Consider the following 21,997-nt stretch of genomic DNA (forward strand, 5'->3'; position numbering starts at 1 on the left):
GCAGAGAAAAAGAAACAAAACTTAAAGGTGAATGTTTTATTATTTGTAAATTTAGATTGATTTAGTGATATAATGACACATATTATAAACTAACATTTTTGAAACACTTGGGGAAGGCAACAAGTACTTACCTATGAATAGACTCCAGAGGAAGGTATCCATGTTTTCAGTCAGGGAGGAAAACGGGACCCTTTGTTTGCTGCGTTTTTATAGTGAACTTTTCCCGCGCAAAACCCGGAAGTGACGTCAAAGCACTTCCTGTTCAGCTCTATAAAAGCCCTAGAGGGAGCAGAATGAGCTAGTCTGGGAGAGGTAGTGAAACGTGGTTGAAGCCTGAAACCCTCTCAAGTTGTGATTGAATAACTGACTATTCATATTAAGCTGTATATATTTGTAAATATTTTCCTTTTGGCATTGGATAAATTGCAATTTTTTTTTTGTTTTTGTTTGGTTTTCCACTGGGATTTAATAAACACCAATTTTTGCACCCCAAACTGGAACGTACCCACGTGTCTTTTCCGTCGGACCATCACCATCACACCACCAGCTTCGAAATGCTCCAAACTGTGTTTAGGATCTAATATTTATCCATGTTACCAATTAAAATACTCAAAAGCTTCTTTTTCGGCAGTTTGGAAACGAGCGTCAAATATTCAGGCCGGATTTACCAAAATCATATTTTATGTTCAGTTTTACTCCAAATTCAGTCTGATGCGCACACCAAGCGGACACCTATTCCCAGAAGTTGTGTACGGTCAAAGCTGTCCTGGTGGTGTCTGACCACTAGAGAGCAGTGTAGCAAGTCAAACTAGGCGACTGTCTGCATTTGGGGAACTGGTGGGTTCCCCGAGAACTTGCCCAACCTCTCCTAACTCCCCTCCAAACATGGATCCCTCTCAGATTTCCAAGCGTTAAATAATTCCAGGCTTCCCCAGAGCTTTTCCTCATCTTCGATTATTAAGATGATCTTTGGTCTTCCTTCTCTATGTTCCGCCAGAACCGTGACAAACTGAGGGCCTGCCCTGGATGCAGATAGATGAAGAATTCCAAACTTTATTTCGGATAATCACCCCAACACAACACTGACCCCTAGAGGTCAAACACCCCAGGGCAGATTACCCAACAGCAGGAGGGGAAAATGAGGTGAAGCTTTGTGGAAATGGAGCAGTAATAATAATAACAATAACGCAGCACTCGAATGCAGTAAGAAACATTTATTCATTAACTGCCAGCAAACAGATCACAGCCGTTTTGTTTTTCTGCCCCATTGACCTTCAGCGCTTCAATTACTGTACGATCTACCAAAAGAGCCCCCAGGAGAAACATCCCCTCCGTTTATTGGTTTTAATGTCAAAAAGACGAGGAATACAAAGATCTGGATTAAACAGTGATATGCAAAAAAGAGTCATAGTGCCCCAAACTCCTCCACAGCACCGAGCCCGCCCTGCCAAACAGAGTCAATCTGCAGCGATCACCACTCTCACCAATAATAACAACACTGTGATGAGCTCCACAGCTCAAGTCCACTGATGATCAGCTCAGTTCTGAACTAACGCGTTCGGTCCCGTGCCCTAAACGGCGGCGCCGAGATGAATCTGCCTCAGGCATTGGTTTATTTGGGTCTAATTTGCGTACGGCAGGGCGGGCGTATCCCAGCTGAGAGGAGTCGGGCTGTTTTCCTTTCCTTTCGCTGATTGGCTCAAGAAGACATTCCCAACCGGAAATTACCCAAGAGAGAAAAGAAGCGAATATTATTTTCTATTATTTTCACATATTAGATCAGTTCTACAGAAACTGTCAATCAATCCCCAACGACCAAACAATGATACACTTAAAAACATCATTTACAATATTCATATATACACATATAATATATATACACACACACGCACACACAGTTAACGACCGGGAGAATACTCATGGCATCAGGGTAAAAACCATACTGTGCTGTAAGGTAGTTTAAGCTTTTATTATGATTATTTATAAAAACTTTTAAGTTTCCGTGTCTTTATGATCTAATAGAGGTGCAACGTCCTGTGCTCTACGGCTGGAGTCAACCATGGCTTCACACTCGTTTAGCATTAGTGGGGAAACCGATTAGAAGAGGAGAGAAGTAAATAAACGAGCTTTACGCTTTCATTACGTTGCTGATTTCTACACTTGCATAAAGGTTTGTGCATAATACAGAAAGAAAGATGTAAACAGAGTCATTCAGAGTCATTTGAGGTCAGGATCGTTCACAGTGGTGGTGACGGAACCCAGACGTCCACCTCTAACGGTATCTCGTCAAGTAAAACCATCTTCAATACGGTCAATACATCTAACATTTCTCCTGCCGAGAAGCTTAATAGAATATTTGGACCCCGTTTCTAGACATTTTATACCTTTACGTCATTTAATTGCAGCGTTTTGTCATAAAAATGTGCTAAACCATCTGCCAAGATGGTGAAATAATTCTACTTATACTAAAAATTGCTTATAACAAGAGAAGTGTCTCTAAATAAGCTAGATAATCGTATTATAAGTGCCCATCTGAAAGTCGAGTAGATTTAAGATCATTTCACTCGACTAGATGCCGTCTAAAAGCTCCTCCTAAAGTTCCTACATGAAATGGGTATGAATTTGCTGCCTGACCGAGACGCTGTTTTATGGTAGTTTTGGGAAAATTTTGGGTCTGTTCATACAGGGCAGGGCTTCATTCAGGGTCCCCAAAGAAAACTTATGATTCCAGATTTTCCATCGTCAGCATTCCATATAAGCTCGGAAGACTTGTGTAGGTTCTCTGGTGGTTCTGGATGGTAAATAAAGTGTCTATATCTGTGTTGTAGTCATGGCGACGCCTGGTTCCCATCACCACCACTGTAAAGACGTCTGAACCGTTTCACACCAAACCCTCTGAATCTCTGTGGTTTAACGATGTAATTATCAGTGGGCTTCCCCTCTAATTATGACTAATTATGAGTGTCTGACTGGATTTTGTGAAACCCGTCCTGTAAATCTTAATAAAGCTTTATCGCGCAGCTGGAACCAGTGAACAGATCGGCAACCTAAGTGATGAGCTGTGAGTCACAATAAACACACAATATCAGCTTTAGTGTAATGACTGAAGGTGGACAACAGCTGCAAATACTGCCCTCTAGAGGTAAACTAGCCCTGACCCAGATTCAGCCTGGTGCTAAACCTGCATCGTCTTTTAATGATAAATTCAGACGTGATCTACACTCAGTATTGTACGATATATTGTTCGCAGAAGGCTGCAAAACAGCAGTAACTATGGGTGGTAAATAACATCACGTCACGTTTCGCTTCTAGATCACTGAACTGGTGCTGTGCGGCACTTCTGGCTCTTTCTCTGCCTGTTCCAAAATTCCAGATGTCACAAACACCGTGACATGAAAGCGACATCGGGGTTTTCACCATATTGCACGCCTCTTCTGCAATATGCAAATGAGCCCTCTAACCAATCAGAGTGCTGTGTGATGACTTACTGGGCTCAGTCTTAGATGTTCTGAGCTTTCTTTCCCAGGGACGGTTGGAGACCGGCTTCCAGTTTGTTGATCAAAATGATAAAATCTTGGAAAATACGACACGAGAAATGAGCTGTTAACTCAATTTTGGTGTTGATCATTTTAATCACGTGACTCCACAAACGCTAACAATTTTGGTCAAAATAATTCAGGCCACTCTTTAACCGTATCACTGATGGGTATCGCAATCCTAAAATGTAGCAATACAATCACAATGCTGGTTTTCTGCCTCTATGGATCAGCCCAGCTCCGAGATTCTACCGCTTACCCTGTGACTCTGTCCAAAAGCACCTGCTCCGATTCCCTGACTGATTTATATCTAATGTCACTGCACGTGAGGGGCTTCACTCTACAGGGGCTTCATAAACCTTCGTTTTTCAGTCTTACATCTGCGAATACTGGACTAGGATTATAACAGAGCGGACCGGCACATGAGCGACGCACGACGCACACGAGCGAACATGAAGCTGTTTCGTTCTTGCTGTAAAGTCACCTGCAATGTGTAATTTACATATTTGCAGCATTTTTATCTTCAGTGTTTTCCTGGGTGCCATTTCTCGATTTTTAAATCTGTATAATAGCAGTCCAACCTTCTGTTTCATCTTTGTTCACTGCATGCTGTTGGATGTAAATCACACGACACCCCATCAACATTTCATGACACTGTGGGGCTGCCTGCAACCGTTGCGGCTGAGTTTATAACAACTTGGCTTTACTTCATCATTTAGGTTTCAAGCCAAAGTTGCAGGAAGGTTTCACAGCGTAAAGCGAGGCGTACCAAAACATCGGAAACGAATCGTGGCGAAAGGGGAGACTTGATGCGCTGATTCGTTTCCTAAAGAATCATAATCTGGACTGTTTGAGGTCTGAGATTAACCTCTGAACACTGATCTTCACCTCCAGCTCTCAGAAACTCCTGACCTTCAGCTCAGGGACAAACGCCACCAATGCTGACCCTCAGCTTTAAACACTAGCACAGTGCACAGGCCGGTAAACGCTGCGTGGGAGGGGGAACGGGGACGAATACAACCCACCCCAATACTTCACATACGTGTTCATCTACGGCTTTATTTATTTATTTTTACCACTTTCTCTCAGTTCATCACTAAACTAACATTTGAGTAAAAAGACTTTTCTCTTTGGTATGAAAATCTGTTAATGTGGAGCTGTGAAAACGACGACTAGATTAGCGTAAAGATTAGAAAAGAGCTTTTTAACCCAGAAGGAAACCTCCTCCGAGAGTGGCAAAGACGCACGAGTGTGAGTGTGTGTGTGTGTGTGTGTGTGTGTGTGTGGGAGAGTGAGAGAGAGTGTCTATCCAAAGCTTTTTTTCTTCACTCACTCTTTTTTCTGATCTTGCTGCTCCAAAACGGCACCAAAACACCATCAGGGAGACTTGGTGACCGTCGTGAAACTCGGCTACATCTCAGTCAGCTGCCCGCTCCCTATGTAGTGCCCTAGGTAGGTCCTAAAATAACGGCTCCTGCGCCGAAAAGAGCCCACATGTCTGACGCAGAGCATTTGGGATTCAGCCACGTGTGCACGGCTCACTACTGGACATAGAGTCCGCTATATGGGTGCAGGAGCCAAAGCTCACTTAGTGCTCTATACTGTCTTAGGCAAACATCTCAACACCTCTGGTTAAATTAGGTTCTGCTGAATAAGTTAATCCTTTACAGCAGCAGAGCCCAATCTTGTTCTGGAGATCTACCACCCTGCAGAGTTTAGCTCCACCCCTAACCTAAGACACCTGATCCAGGTAATCAAGGCCTTCAAGGGGCATCTGAGTATATGAGCCAGGCGTGTTGGATCTGAACTCTCCAGGGCGGTAGCCACCCCTCCACCCCTCCACCACTTCTTTTCTGTTAATTATAGTATGAAATTTCCTGTGTCCGACTAACTGGGAACATGAAAAGGGTGCCATCATTTTTGCACAGGTCGTATTTTATGCTTTATTTTTGCCCCAATATGTTCAATTCAGTGAATAAACAGCAAACGTGTATTGAGATGTGTAGCAGTGCGTCTCTGTAGAGGACGTATTTACTCACTCACACTGAGAAAATCAACGTGGAATGGACCAGGGGTGCGTAAACTTTTGCACACGACTGTATATGACGCTTCCCCTTCCTCAGACATCATTTTTGTGCTGCGGCTGTTTCACAGTCTCTCTTCCGTCTTTAATCGCGCCTCACATCTCTGCGTATCGGTCTGTCTCTCAGTGTAGGAGTGCAAATATGTACAAATCAGACAGACAGACGGACAGACAGACAGACAGACTGAGCGAGAGACAGAAAGAGTGAAGTTATTCCTCCCAGAAATAAAAACAGAAAAACGTCTCCAGACAGAGCTGAGCGTGGCGTCACACACTCGTCTGTTAGCAGTACCGTACGAGTCCACTAATCTGCCGCTCTCTCTCTCTCCTTTCCTCAGTATCTCTCCCTCTCTCGCCCACACGCACTCACACACTCAGCATCCAGAAGAAGAAGAAGATGGCGAGGAAGAGGAAGAGCGAGTCCTGCCAGTTGTTGCCGTTGTTCGGGTTACCGTTGCCGTTGCCTTGGTGATCTCCTGCATAGTGAGGATCTGAAAGAGCAGAACAGAAGCGATTATGTAAAATTCAGCCCATGTTCTTTATTTATTGTGGGATTTCGTCTTTAGGTCCAGTTATAACTCATCTGGGGTTTTAACCCCCAAAAAAAGGCCGTCATTTATTTCTACATCATTTCTGAACTTCTCTTCCTCTCGGTTTTTGCTGATGTAGCTTTAAGACTGATATATGTAAATGAGCTCTGCTCTGACTGGCTAACCTGTATTGTGCCTCCTTCAAAAAGCAGCACTGAAACACTCCTATTATCTCAATGTAAATGGGTGGAGCTAAACCGCTGTAGGCGAATGGGTGGGGCTAAACCGCTGTAGCTGAATGGGCGGGGCTAAGTGTTGTACGAAACCCAATAAACAATGTTAGCGTACTACATTAAACTCTTTAGATAAACGTGAGAGATGAATATCTAGAGCCTATGTTGAGGTTCACCTGCTCTGTGAAAAGGGTCGTTGGTGTTGAAGATTGTAGTGAAGAAACCAAAGGGAAAAGCACCGATTCCAAACGACATGTGGAAGCCTGTGTCCACAAAACCCTGGAACGGCTAGAGAGAGGGAGAGAGAAAGAGAGAACCAGTCAGCATCTAGAACATCATACAGACAGAAAACAAACCAACACCTAGAACATCAGAGAGAGAACCAATGAAACATGTAAAATATCAGAGAGAACGAATCAATGTTGAGAGAGAGAGAGAGAGAGAGAGAGAGAGAGAGAGAGAGAGAGAGAGAGAGAGAGAGAGAGAGAGAGAGAGAGAGAGAGAGAAAGAAAAAGAAAGAAAGAAACAAAAAGAAAGAAAGAAAGGAAGAGAGAGACAGAGACAGAGAGAGAGAGAGAGACAGAGAGCGAGCGAGCGAGAGAGCGAGCCAGAGAGAGAGCTCCAATCATATCTTCCACATGACACAGAGAGAGGTCAGCACAGTCCAGTCATACTTGAAATGAATGGTTGAGCTAGTGGATCAACCCTTGAGTGAATGATTGAGAGAGTGAGTATAATAATAAGCGCAAGTGTGAACATATGGATTAGTAAATAAGTGAGTGAACAAGTGTGTGCTAGAGAGAACGAACGAGTGAGTGAGTGAGTGGATTAGTATATGAAGCAGTGAAATATACAACCCCAATTCCAATGAAGTTGGGATGTTGTATAAAACATAAATAAAAACAGAATACGATGATTTGCAAATCCTTTTCAATCTATAAATCAACTGAATACACTACAAAGACGAGATATTTAATGTTCAAACACATAAACGTTATTGTTTTTTGCAAATATTCACTCATTTTGAATTTGATGCCTATAACACGTTCCAAAGAAGTTGGGACAGGGACAACAAAAGACTGGGAAAGTTGAGGAATGCTCAAAAAACACCTGTTTGGAACATTCCACAGGTGAACAGGTTAATTGGAAACAGGTGAGTGTCATGATTGGGTATAAAGGGAGCATCCCTGAAAGGCTCAGTCGTTCACAAGCAAGGACGGGCGAGGTTCACCACTTTGAGAACAACTGCGTGAGCAAATAGTCCAACAGTTTAAGAACAACGTTTCTCAACGTGCAACTGCAGCGAATTAAGGGATTTCATCATCTACAGTCCATAATATCAAAAGATTCAGAGAATCTGGAGAAATCTCTGCAGGTAAGCGGCAAGGCAGAAAACCAACACTGAATGCCCGTGACCTTCGACCCCTCAGGCGGCACTGCATTAAAAACCCACAACATTCTGTAACGGATATTCCCACATGGGCTCAGGAACACTTCGGAAAACCACTGTCAGTGAACTCAGTTCGTCACTCCGTCTACAAGTGCAAGTTAAAACTCTGCCACGCAAAGCGAAAGCCAGATATCAACACCACCCAGAAACGCCGCCGCCTTCTCTGGGTCGAGCTCATCTGAGATGGACTGACGCAGAGTGGAAAAGTGTCCTGTGGTCTGACGCGTCCACATTTCAAATTGCTTTTGGAAATCATGGACGTCGTGTCCTCCGGGCCAAAGAGGAAAAGGACTGTCCGGATTGTTATCAGCACAAAGTTCAAAAGCCAGCATCTCTGATGGTGTGGGGGGGTGTTAGTGCCCATGGCAGGGTTAACTTGCACATCTGTGAAGGCACCATTAATGCTGAAAGGTACATACAGGTTTTGGAGCAACATCTGCTGCCATCCAAGCAGCGTCTTTTTCAGGGACGTCCTGCTTATTTCAGCAAGACGATGCCAAGCCACATTCTGCACGTGTTACAACAGCGTGGCTTCGTAGTAAAAGAGTGCGGGTACTAGACTGGCCTGCCTGCAGTCCAGACCGGTCTCCCATTGAAAATGTGTGGCACATTATGAAGCTCAAAATACGACGGCGGAGACCCCGGACTGCTGAGCAACTGAAGCTGTACATCAAGCAGGAATGGGAAAGAATTCCACCTACAAAGCTTCAACAATCAGTGTCCTCAGTTCCCAAATGCTTATTGAGTGTTAAAGGAAAGGTGATGTAACACAGTGGTAAACACGCCCCTGTCCCAACTTCTTTGGAACGTGTTGCAGGCCCCAAATTCAAAGTCAGTGAATTTTTGCAAAAAACATTAAATATCTCATCTTTGTAGTGTATTCAGTTGAATATCGGTTGAAAAGGATTAGCAAATCATCGTATTCTGCTTTTATTTATGTTTTACACAACGTCCCAACTTCACTGGAACTGGGGTTGTACTAGAGAACTGGTGTTGTACTAGAGAACTGGTGTTGTACTAGAGAACTGGTGAATGGGTTAGTACATGAAGGAGTGAATGTATTAGTGAGTGAGTGAGTATGTGCAAGCACTCACTCCTCTACTCTCAGGCTCTGTTCTCTGTCCTTGAGGTCGAGGTGGAGTTTTCAGTCTGTAACAGACAGAACACAGAGGTTACTATAGCAACCACAGCAGCACCCTGACAGACAGACAGAGAGAGACTGGCAGACAGAAGGACAGAGAGAACACAGAGAAATTACTACAGGAACCACAACAGCACAACCTGTCTATCACAGACAGACAGACAGACAGACAGACAGACACACACACAGAGGCATGGACAGAAAAACAGACAGATGGACAGACAAGGTGAAGAACAGACAAATGGACAGACAGACAGAAAGAGAGACAGACAGATAAAAAGGATAGATGGACAGATGAACAGACAGGGTTCTCCTGTCTGTTCAGACAAATGGACACAGAAACAGGCAGAAAGACAGACAGGCAGGCAAACAGACAGGCAGACAGAAAGAGAGCCAGACAAAAGGATGGACAGACAGAGAGACAGAGAGTGAGACAGAGGAATGGACAGACCTGGGGTCCTCCTGGCTGCTGCTGCCGCGGCCGTACAGAGGAATAACTTTATCTCTACTGATTCCAGCTTTACACACAGGACACTGCTGTCTGCTCGGCCTCGTCTCCAACCACTGAGGGGGGGGGGGGGGGGGGGGGGGGGGGGGCAGACAGACAGAGAGAGAGCGAGAGAGAGAGAGAGAGAGAGAGAGAGAGAGAGAGAGAGAGAACAGATGGTGGGACAGAGAGAAATAGTCCTATTACAGTAAATGTTATATTAATAATTAATATTAATAACAATGTATTTGTAGCAGCACTCATGCTATGAAGACTACGGGGGGCTGCGTGATGGGGTGCTAGGTTGGGGTGGGAGGATGGGGTGGGAGGTTGAGGGTGGACCAGCTCAGACAGTCACTGCTGAGGAGGAAGTCCGAGGAACCAGCAGATCTGACAGATTTAAAGAAAGCTGGACATGCGCACACGCACACTTGCCCTCACACACTCTAAATCTCTTAACTGCAAAAAACATAGCTGATGATTAAATGCCAATTTACTAATTGATTAACTATTTAACTAATTAAAATCACCATCAGAGAGCAGCACTGTCTCTATCCATCAGTATATTCTCCTCATCACTATTACTGCCAGATTCTGGACTGTGCCACGGGCCTGAATCAGTAATGGTCAGTGACGGGACATAGCTAGGAAGGCTCCCCAGCTAATCTCACCATTTTAGATCTGTATTAGAAGGGCTGCACACAATGAGCAAAGAAATACAACTGAACTGTTAATTTAACGTCATTGGATGGTGGAAGGAATACTTCAAGGATCTTCTCAGTCCCACCAACGATTCCTTCCCCAGAGGAGGCAGAGCTTGGAGATCAGAGCGAGGGTCCGTCCATCACTCAGGCTGAGGTAGCCACGGTGGTTGGAAAACTCCTTTGTGGCAGAGCAAGTGGGGGGACGAGATCCGCCCGGAATTCCTGAGGGCTCTTGATGTTGTAGGGTTGTCTTGGTCGACACGCTTCTGCAACATCGTGTGGACATCTGGGGTGGTCCTCCTGGAATGGCAGACAGGGGTGGTGGTCTTGCTTTTTAAGAAAGGGGACAGGAGGGTGTGTTCCAACTACCGGGGGATCACACTTCTCAGCCTAGCCAGTAAGGTCTATGCAGGGGTACTGGAGAAGAGAGTCCGACCGATAGTTGAATGTCAGCTACAAGAGGAACAATGCGGGTTTCGCCCAGGTCGTGGAACACTGGACCAGATTTTAATCCTCACCAGGGTCCTGGAGGATGTGTGGGAGTTCGCCCAACCAGTCTACATGTGTTTTGTGGATTTGGAGAAGGCATTCGACCGCGTCCCTCTGGGGATCCTGGCTTGAGTGCTCCGGGAGTATGGGGTGAGGGGCTTGTTGTTACGGGCTCGTTGTTTCAGTTCCTGTACAAATGGAGCAGGAGCTTGGTTCGTATAGCCGGCAGTAAGTCGGACTGGTTTCCAGTCAGGGTTGGACTCCACCAGGGCTGTCCATTGTCACCGATTCTGTTCATAACTTTTATGGACAGAATTTCTCAGAACAGCCAAGCGGCGCAGGGTGTCCACCATGGCCTCAGGATTTCACGTCTGCTTTTTGCGGATGATGTGGTCCTGTTGGCGTCATCAGGCCGGGACCTCTAGCTCTCTCTGGACCAGTTTGCAGCAGAGTGTGTAGCTGGGATGAAAATCAGCACCTCTAAATCTGAGACCATGGTCCTCAGTCAGAAAAGGGTGGAATGCTCTGTGGGGGTTGGGAGTGAATTCTTGCCCCAAGTGGAGGAGTTTAAATACCTTGGGATTTTGTTCATGAGTGAAGGAATGATGGAGCAAGAGGTTGACAGGCAGACTGGTGCGGCTTCTGCAGTAATGTGGACCCTATACCAGTCTGTCATGGTAAAGAGAGAGCTGAGCCAGAAGGCGAAGCTGTCAATTTACTGGTCAATCTACGCTCCGACTCTCACCTGTGGTGACGAGCTTTGGGTAGTGACTGAAAGAACGAGATTGCTGATACAAGCGGCCAAAATGAGCTTTGTCCACAGGGTCACTGGGCTCTCACTTAGAGATAGGGTGAGAAGCTTGGCGATTCGGGAGAGGCTCGGAGTAGAGCCGCTGCTCCTCCACGTTGAGAGAAGGCAGTTGAGGTGGTTCGGGCATCTGGTATGGATGGCCTCTGGACGCCTCCCTAGTGAGGTGTTCCAGACATGTCTGACAGGGAGGAGACCCGAGGGTAGACCCAGGACATGTTGGAGGGATTCTATCTCTCGACTGTCTTGTCCCTCGAGAAGAGCTGGAGGAGGTGGCGGGGGAGAGGGAGGCCTGGGCCTCTTTGCTTAGGCTGCTGCCCCTGCGACCCAGACCCAGGATAAGCGGTTGAGGATGGATGGATGGATGGATGTTAATTTAACGATTTCATGAGTACAATAATTTCAGTATCGTTAATCAACTCTGATAACTGATCATCTCAAATATCTACATTCAGGTGATTACGCGGTAACTGTGACAGGCTTAGTCGTTGAGTAAATGTATAATATATGAGTTTTCAACAAACTTTTCACTGACTGGACCACAAACACAAAGGGGACAAGTCATAAAGAGGCAGAAACACAAGGCTTACTGACCTGATGGAGGCAGGGCCAGCTGTGGAGAGAGAGAGAGAGAGAGAGAGAGAGAGAGAGAGAGAGAGAGAGAGAGAGAGAGAGAGAGAGAGAGAGAGAGAGAGAGAGTTAGTCATCATGGTAAACACACAGGGCATTTTCAATTCTTTTGAATCATAGGCAAATTAGATGATATGAATATCTAGTACCTACTTCAGGAACCCCATTACCCACCTATCTGCCTCCTGAGACAAAACAAAGCTTAAGCTTGAAGACGCAGGACTAGATCGTAATGGGTTTTGACCAGCAGTACAAAACAGACAGTGTTTGGATGATCTACAACCCCAATTCCAATGAAGTTGGGACATTGTGTTAACATATATAAAAACAGAATATGATGATTTGCAAATCCTTTTCAATCTATATTTAATTGAATACACTACAAAGACAAAATGTTTAATGTTCAAACGGATAAACTTTATTGTTTTTTGCAAATATTCAGTCATTTTGAATTTGATGCCTGCAACACGTTCCAAAGAAGTTGGGACAGGGGCGTGTTTACCACTGTGTTACGTCACCTTTCCTTTTAACAACACTCAATAAGCGTTTGGGAACTGAAGACACTAATTGTTGAAGATTTATAGGTGGAATTTTTTCCCCATTCTTGCTTGATGTACAGCTTCAGTTGCTCAGCAGTCCGGGGTCTCCGTTGTTGCATTCTGCGCTTCATAATGCGCCACACATTTTCAATGGGAGACGGGTCTGGACTGCAGGCAGGCCAGTCTAGTACCCGCACTCTTTTACTGCGAAGCCACGCTGTTGTAACACGTGCAGAATATGGCTTGGCGTTGTCTTGCTGAAATAAGCAGGACGTCCCTGAAAAAGACGTCGCTTGGATGGCAGCAGAAAACCTGTATGTACCTTTCAGCATTAATGGTGCCTTCACAGATGTTCAAGTTACCCATGCCATGGGCACTAACACACCCCCACACCATCAGAGATGCTGGCTTTTGAACTTTGCGCTGATACAATCCGGACAGTCCTTTTCCTCTTTGGCCTGGAGGACATGACGTCCATGATTTCCGAAAACAATTTGAAACGTGGACTCGTCAGACCACAGGAAACTTTTCCACTTTGCGTCAGTCCATCTCAGATGAGCTGGGGCCCAGAGAAGGCGGCGGCGTTTCTGGGTGTTGTTGATATATGGCTTTCGCTTTGCATGGCAGAGATTTAACTTGCACTTGTAGATGGAACGACGAACTGTGTTCACTGACAGTGGTTTTCTGAAGTGTTCCTGAGCCCATGTGGGAATATCCATTACAGAATGATGTGGGTTTTTAATGCAGTGCCGCCTGAGGGATTGAAGGTCATGGGCATTCAATGTTGGTTTTCTGCCTTGCCGCTTACTTGCAGAGATTTCTCCAGATTCTCTGAATCTTTTGATGATATTATGGACTGTAGATGATGAAATCCCTAAATTCCTTGCAATTGCACACTGAGAAACGTTGTTCTTAAACTGTTGGACTATTTGCTCACGCAGTTGTTCTCAAAGTGGTGAACCTCGCCCCATCCTTGCTTGTGAACGACTGAGCCTTTCAGGGATGCTCCCTTTATACCCAATCATGACACTCACCTGTTTCCAATTAACCTGCTCACCTGTGGAATGTTCCAAACAGGTGTTTTTGAGCATTCCTCAACATTCCCAGTCTTTTGTTGCCACAGTCCCAACTTCTTTGGAATGTGTTGCAGGCATCAAATTCAAAATGAGTGAATATTTGCAAAAAACAATAAAGTTTATCCATTTGAACATTAAACATATTGTCTTTGTAGTGTATTCAGTTGAATATAGGTTGAAAAGGATTTGCAAATCATCGTATTCTGTTTTTATTTGTTTTACACAACGTCCCAACTTCATTGGAATTGGGGTTGTATCTGCAGTCTAAACAACAACCTACACGTTTAGGGTTCTTAATAACACAGATGTTAAAAATAGCCCATTTGTTGCCATATAAATACGTGAAGAAAGGTCAGATGCGTCTGTTCTTCCTGAGGCTAGTTCAGCGGTGAGGAGCACCACCTGGACTCATACCTGAAGAGCCAGAGGAAGACGACTCGGAAAAATAGTACATCTCGATACTTACCGTCATTGTCACAATACCAAACACTGTGGGGTCCAAAGGTCTGAGACCACTAGTGAAGCGCTTCTATTCTGCAGTCCTTTCTAACTGAAAAACACTTATCACAATTTCTATCTCCAGTGTAACAATCTGAGTGAAATCAGAGTGTTTACACGTTTACACGAAATCATTTGTATTTGGTGGTGTGTCCCTCCTTCGCTTTAACGACGTGTGCACTCGAGCTGGACTTCACGAGCTGGAGTAAAAGCCTCTGATAAGCAGATCAGACCAACCTGACGCATCGGAACATGAAGAGATAAGACTCAAAACAAATAACGATGGTGAAACAGTATTGCCCGCCCCTACACAGAATATAAAAGGCCCAAAATTACAGCACGATTCCTAAGATAACCGCCAATCAACGTCGGTCATAGAACAGAAAGTGTAAGGCGTCAACGCAGAACCCAAAACAGGACACTGTTTACTAAACTAAATCCAGTTCAGAGCTGAAACGGTCAATATTTACATCAGGGTTTCCTCTCAAAGTCCCCTCAGAGTCAAACATGGCCTATACAGTATAGATCAGCCTGGACCAACCGTCCAATCAGGAATGAGGAGTGATTAACACAGTGCTTTCTCTCATTTAGGGACATTATCATTTATTAATTACACTCAATCATTTATTAAAAACATATTAAAACACACTGTACCTTCCCGATCAACCAGCGGTGGTCAGTGGTCAGTTTGTCCTGACCTCACAGTCCCTGAGCAAGACACCTAACCCCCAACTGCTCCCCGGGCGCCATGGATAGGAAACTGTTAATAACCGAGCATATAAGCAGCTATGGGCCAAACCATCTTAGTAGAACTCCAGGTTAGAATATATAGACCCTAAAGCGAAAGAATAACAGACTACAGATGGAAAACTAAGGCAAAAATTTGCAGCGAACAGCAGAAATATTCACCAACGTCCAGAAACATACAAACGATTCCTAAACAAGTGGCCATGCTGCTTTTCCAGCAGCTGGTGGAAATGTTTGGAAGGAAAGCCGCTACTAATACCATTAAATGGCTTCATATCATGCACTAACAATATTGGCTAAACTGAAGTTTACACTACTACTACTACTACTACTACTACTACTACTACTACTACTACTACTACTACTACTACACTACTTACTGGCTAACTGAAGCTCAGATTTCATCATATTGGGTTCATACTGTTCACTATACGTCACTTATACTCAAACAATGTCAACATTTAGTCTTATTTCACATAGAAACATTATATTTTCAACAGCTCTTATTGTTCTGTGTTTAAACAGAAAGAAGCTGTTGAACAGCCTGAGTGACAGTCATACAGGATCTCTACGCTGCCAGTCATTATAAGTGCTTAAACAAGCTCTTATAACCTCTCACTGGCCTGTCTGTTATTTTACTCATAATGAGCTGTTATAAGTGTTCATAATCCAACTTTATCTCTACTGTTACCAAAACAAATGTGTTCTTATACATGTTCTATCCGTATAAAACACTCAAGTCCGCCATGATGAGCTTTTAATGTTCCGCAGTGGCTGGTTAGTTAATTCTATTTGAACCTTATACATGCAAAAAAGGAACAAGTATGTCAATCAAATCATGACGTTTACTGTATTACTGTATCATAAGGGAAAAGCAAAGAGAGAGATACACACATGAGGTTATTTTTACTCTTCCACTACAATGACCCTAATCCTGCTCCAGCCCCTAATCTCTAATTAACCCCAGGGAAAGTTCATTACGACTCCAGTGGGGATGAAAGCTCTCAGATGCCTCAACCCCAGCCTCCTCAGCGCTAACACAGCCACGGAAGCCTCAGGTAAATGTTACAGAACCTCAAATATAGAGCACGGTTGGGTAATTATACAGGGTCAACTTGGACCAGGACAAATTACAACTAAAGGAATCCCACAACGGAGTAACACAACTCTCAGCCTCCCATAACAAATTCCACACAGGCTACACACCACGATTACTGTGGGCTCCCTACTTATTGTGGGACTCCACCAACTTTTCAAACCGACTGAATAATTCAGTGATGTAAACAGTGATTCAGAATGGGTTTGGTGTGAAATGGTTCACATGTCTTCACAGTGGTGGTGATAGGAACCAGTGGTCACCATGACTACAACACAGATGTAGACCTTTTTATTTTACCGTCCAGAATCACCAGAGGACCTACATAAGTCTTTTGAGTTTATATGGAATGTTGATGATGGAAAATAGTGGAAAATCTGGAATGATCAGTTTTCTTTGGGGACTATTTTGCCGCACAGTGCCCTGCATGTCTCCCTCCACCATGAATGGAGTTGAAGTTCTCTAAACTCTCATAAAGCAGCGTCTCAGTCATCAGGCAGTGAATTCAGAACCAGCTCATGTAGGAACTTTCTGTGAGGAGCTTTTAGAGGGGGACGTCTGGTTCCTATCACCACCACTGTGAATGGTTCTGACTCCAGAACTTAGCATTTCACACCAAACCGCTCTGAACGACTCTGTTTACATCTTAACCCTCATTTCAAGCTTGAAAGCTGTACATAAACCCAGCAGGGTGTTAAACACAGCAGTGTAGCTCCTGTGGTGAATAAGCCCCCAGCCCTCTTCAGCTGATCCAGTGTTCCCCAGTTTAGCTCCTGTATTAAACTGAGTTTTCCCTTATCTAACCTACTTAATTCACACTGTCCAAACCCTTCAATATCTTAAAAGATGGATGAGAAGCAGGAATACATTCAAATGTGCAGGAGCCCTGGAAAACCAGTCAGCAGATCAATGTGGTGACCAATCTACCCAGCAAGAACATATAACCAGTTAGCTACACCTTCTAGTTTGCTGGTTTTTATTTAGTAGCTACAAGCAAACCAATTACGTGTTTCACGTCCATAATCTTTTATAACTGGTTATATCGAGTTATTATCTCGTCAACAACAACAAAGCTAGCTGTGTATCTTGCTAGCTTAACGGTCTTTCACAGGATGAGGCTACAACAGAAGTGTCCAACGTGGTAGCGAGTTTTTACAAACAGAAACTCATTAAAATCTGACAAAAAAGTCAAAAATACGTCAAATGTGTGTTTATTTCAGTCCGTCTGCTCTTCCCTAAGCAGCGCTACACGGCTAATGCTAGCTACGCTAAAGTGCTAACTTCGCCTCACAGTTCTGACCAGTTCAGCGAAACAGCTGAAATATAGATCGATAGCACGATAAAAAAAACCAAAACAGACCCAAAACGAGAGGTCAAAACGCCCTGGGGTCCATCTAAAGTGTACACTTTGAACACATTCGCTGATATGTGCTAAATGTTGTTTTCCAGCGGCTAACGCTAACGCTAATGTTTTGGGGCAGAAAACTTGCTAATAACGAGAAAAAACTTAAGATGTCAGCAACATCTTTATTTCACATCAGGGACAGATGAATCCGTCTAAACTCAACACTTTAAATACAGTTAACAGAATAACACCCAACACAGGCTCTGGTTCATTATTATCCCTCGTTTAACTGGCTATGTTGAAGTCAGTGCTGTTTTAAAAGTCTCTATAAACCAGCTATAATCTCTCTCCTGTAATCTATTACTCGGTTTCGTGCTGTTAATAAGGTGTTATACGCGTTCTTAGGTAAATTATAAAGGATGTATAATCTTTCTCTGCCTTCGATGTAACGGGGTACTGTATATAGTATGAGACTCATAAAATCAAATTACAACCCCCACCTCTTATACAGTGTTTTCAGAGCAGTTAAGCGTTTATAGTTGTGTTACTGTAGTACTATCACTATAATCTGTATTATACTGTGTTCTCTGAGCAGTTATAAGTGTTTATAGTTGTGTTACTGTAGTTCGATCACTATAATCTGTATTATACTGTGTTCTCTGAGCAGTTATATCTGTTTTTATCAGTATTACCAGTGCATAAACACCAGAAGAGGTGTCCACACAGGCTGATCGGTCTTTAGTTTGCTTATTAACCGTATTACAGTGACATATGAGCGTATTAAAGCGGTATAAATACGACCCCAATTCCAATGAAGTTGGGATGTTTTGTAAAACATAAATAAAAACAATACGATGATTTGCAAATCCTTTTCAACCTATATTCAATTGAATACACTACAAAGACAAGATATTTAATGTTCAAACAGATAAACTTTATTGTTTTTTGCCTATAACACGTTCCAAAGAAGTTGGGACAGGGACAACAAAAAGAGTGGGAAAGTTGAGGAATGCTCAAAAAACACCTGTTTGGAACATTCCACAGGTGAACAGGTTAAATGGAAACAGGTGAGTGTCATGATAGGGTATAAAGGGAGCATCCCTGAAAGGCTCAGTCGTTCACAAGCAAGGACGGGGCGAGGTTCACCACTTAGTGAAGAACTGCGTGAGCAAATAGTCCAACAGTTTAAGAAAAACGTTTCTCAACGTGCAACTGCAGGAATTTAGGGATTTCATCATCTACAGTCCATAATATCATCAAAAGATTCAGAGAATCTGGAGAAATCTCTGCAAGTAAGCGGCGAGGCAGAAAACCAACACTGAATGTCCGTGACCTTCGACCCCTCAGGCGGCACTGCATTAAAAACCCACATCATTCTGTAACGGATATTCCCACATGGGCTCAGGAACACTTCGGAAAACCACTGTCAGTGAACTCAGTTCGTCGCTCCATCTACAAGTGCAAGTTAAAACTCTGCCATGCAAAGCGAAGCCACATATCAACACCACCCAGAAACGCTGCCGGCTTCTCTGGGCCGAGCTCATCTGAGATGGACTGACGCAGAGTGGAAAAGTGTCCTGTGGTCTGATGAGTCCACACTTCACACTGTTTCTGGAAATCATGGACGTCGTGTCCTCCGGGCCAAAGAGGAAAAGGACTGTCCGGATTGTATCAGCGCAAAGTTCAAAAGCCAGCATCTCTGATGGTGTGGGGGTGTGTTAGTGCCCATGGCAGGGGTAACTTTCACATCTGTGAAGGCACCATTAATGCTGAAAGGTACATCCTGGTTTTGGAGGAACATCTGCTGCAATCCAAGCGACGTCTTTTTCATGGATGTCCTGCTTATTTCAGCAAGACGATGCCAAGCCACATTCTGTACGTGTTACAACAGCGTGGCTTCGTAGTAAAAGAGTGCGGGTACTAGACTGGCCTGCCTGCAGTCCAGACCGTCTCCCATTGAAAATGTGTGGCACATTATGAAGCTCAAAATACGACAGCGGAGACCCCGGACTGCTGAGCAGCTGAAGCTGTACATCAAGCAGGAATGGGAAAGAATTCCACCTACAAAGCTTCAACAATCAGTGTCCTCAGTTCCCAAACGCTTATCGAGTGTTAAAAGGAAAGGTGACGTAACACAGTGGTAAACACGCCCCTGTCCCAACTTCTTTGGAATGTGTTGCAGGCATCAAATTCAAAGTCAGTGAATATTTGCAAAAAACAATAAAGTTTATCCATTTGAACATTAAATATCGTGTCTATGTAGTGTTTATTAACTGTATTACAGCGACATATGAGCGTATTAAAGCGGTATAAATACCAGAAGAGGTGTCCACACAGGCCGATCGGTCATTAGTGTGTTTATTAACTGTATTACAGCGACATATGAGCGTATTAAAGCGGTATAAATACCAGAAGAGGTGTCCACACAGGCCGATCGGTCATTCGTGTGTTTATTAACTGTATTACAGCGACATATGAGCGTATTAAAGCGGTATAAATACCAGAAGAGGTGTCCACACAGGCCGATCGGTCTTCAGTGTGTTTATTAACTGTATTACAGCGACATATGAGCGTATTAAAGCGGTATAAATACCAGAAGAGGTGTCCACACAGGCCGATCGGTCATTAGTGTGTTTATTAACTGTATTACAGCGACATATGAGCGTATTAAAGCGGTATAAATACCAGAAGAGGTGTCCACACAGGCTGATGACCGCGTCCCTCGCCGTGTCCAGGCAGATGTTACACTCGAAAGCCGCCCGCTCCCTCTCCCTCTCCCTCTCCCCGTCCCGCTCTCCGTCTCTGTCCCCGTCCCTCTCCCGCTCCCTCTCACCGCTGTGGTGTCCCTCTCCCCCGCTCTGGGGCTCCGCCGCCGCCGCCATCTCTCCTCCTCCTCCTCTCTGAACTCCTTTATCGCCGAGAACGGAAAAGGCAACTGCGTTCCTTCTGTTTCCGGAACACAGCTACACCTCAGCGTCCTGGCCTGACCACATAAAAGTCCCTGTTTCCGCCCAAAACAGAGCGAGGTAGTGTTTTTAGAGTCAGAAACGTGCGGCCAATAATAAGGAAAAGAAACATACTGTTAAAACCAGCAGTTTAAATTTAATACAGACTTTAATTTAGGCGTAAAAGAGACAACCTGTTGTCATGGTAATCTATGTGTCAGTAGGTTATACTGTCTAATAACTGTAAGAAGCTTACAGCTATTTTTATTCTTCATTAATAACCAGAACAGTAAGTGTGTTTCCTAAAGAACATGCAGTCACGGCTTCAGCTTACTAAGGTGTCTTTGGTTGCTATTGTATACCATGTGGTTGCTAGAGTGTTACTAGGCGGTTGCTGTGGTATACCAGGTGGTTGCTAGAGCGTTGCTAGGTGGTTGCTATGGTATACCAGGTGGTTGCTAGAGCATTGCTAGGTGGTTGCTATGGTATATCAGGTGATTGCTAGAGTGTTGCTAGGTGGTTGCTATGGTATTCCAAGTGGCTGTTAGGGTATTGCTAGGCAGTTGTGATAGTATACCAAGTGGTTGCTAGAGTGTTGCTATGCGGTTGTTCTGGTATACCAGGTGGTGGCTTGGGTGGTGCAAGGCAGCTGCCATGGTGTACCAGGAGGTTGCTAGGGTGTGACTAGACAGTTGCTATGGTGAACCAGGTGGTTGCTAGGGTGTTGCTAGGCTGTTTCCATGGTATCACAAGTGGTTGTTAGAGTGTTGCTATGTGGTTGCTGTGGTATACCAGGCGGTTGCCAGGGTGTTGCTATGGTATGCCAAGTGGTTGCTATAGTATACCAGGTGGTTGCTAGGATGTTACTAGGTAGTTGCTATGGTATACTAGGTGGTTGCTAGAGCGTTGCTAGGTGGTTGCTATGGTATACCACATGGTTGCTAGGTGGTTGCTATGGTATACCAGGCGGTTGCTAGGGTGTTGCTAGGTGATTGGTATGGTATTAAAGTGGCTGTTAGGGTATTGCTAGGCAGTTGCTATGGTATACTATGTGGCTGCTACAGTGTTGCTAGGTGGTTGCTATGGTATACCACATGGTTGCCAGAGCGTTGCTAGGTGGTTGCTATGGTATACCAGGTGCTTGCTAGGGTGTTGCTAGGTGATTGCTATGGTATTTCAGGTGGCTATTAGTGTATTGCTCGGCAGTTGCAATGGTATACCTGCTATGCAGTTGTTATGGTGTACCAGGTGGTTGCTTGTGTGTTGCAAGGCAGCTGCCATGGTATACCAGGAGGTTGCTAGGGTGTTGCTAGGCTGTTCCCATGGTATCACAAGTGGTTGCTAGAGTGTTGCTATGTGGTTGCTACGGTATACCAGGTGGTTGCCAGGGTGTTGCTATGCAGTTGCTATGGTATACCAAGTGGTTTCTTGCATTCTGCCGGGTGGTTGCTATGGTATTCCAGGTTGTTGTTAGGGTGCTGCAAGGCAGTTTACATGTTATCCCAAGTAGTTGCTAGGGTGCTGCTAGGTGGTTGCTGTGGTATCCCATATGGTTGCTTGGGTGTCACTAGACAGTTGATATGATATCGTAAGTGGTTGCTAGGGTGTTGCTAGGCAGTAACTATGATACTCCAGGTGGTTGCTAGCATGCTGCTACATG

The 21,997-nt window shown here is 44.4% G+C and overlaps 1 protein-coding gene across 1 annotated transcript; it reads right to left on the bottom strand.

Moving 5' to 3' along the window:
* Window positions 1–1,194: 1,194 nt before the first annotated feature.
* Window positions 1,195–20,322, bottom strand: rnf5 (ring finger protein 5). Its single transcript, XM_017687019.2, has 6 exons — window positions 20,078–20,322; window positions 12,056–12,074; window positions 9,425–9,537; window positions 8,927–8,981; window positions 6,559–6,670; window positions 1,195–6,110 (listed from the first exon to the last, which is right to left on the bottom strand). Exons 1-6 carry the CDS (start codon window positions 20,272–20,274, stop codon window positions 5,986–5,988), a joined length of 621 nt encoding a protein of 206 aa, XP_017542508.1. The 5' UTR covers window positions 20,275–20,322; the 3' UTR covers window positions 1,195–5,985.
* Window positions 20,323–21,997: the final 1,675 nt, after the last annotated feature.

The sequence above is a fragment of the Pygocentrus nattereri genome, chromosome 11 (assembly GCF_015220715.1).
Source record: "Pygocentrus nattereri isolate fPygNat1 chromosome 11, fPygNat1.pri, whole genome shotgun sequence".
NCBI lineage: Eukaryota > Metazoa > Chordata > Actinopteri > Characiformes > Serrasalmidae > Pygocentrus > Pygocentrus nattereri.

Bases quoted from the DNA above. Each gene is read 5' to 3' on its own strand.
- rnf5 (XM_017687019.2), bottom strand. From the start codon at position 20,274: ATGGCGGCGGCGGCGGAGCCCCAGAGCGGGGGAGAGGGACACCACAGC. The intron at 6,671-8,926 runs GTGAGTGCTTGC...CCCTCTCTCTAG, and splicing joins CAGAGCCTGAGAGTAGAGGA to CCGTTCCAGGGTTTTGTGGA. The intron at 6,111-6,558 runs GTGAACCTCAAC...CTGCTCTTTCAG, and splicing joins CGACCCTTTTCACAGAGCAG to ATCCTCACTATGCAGGAGAT.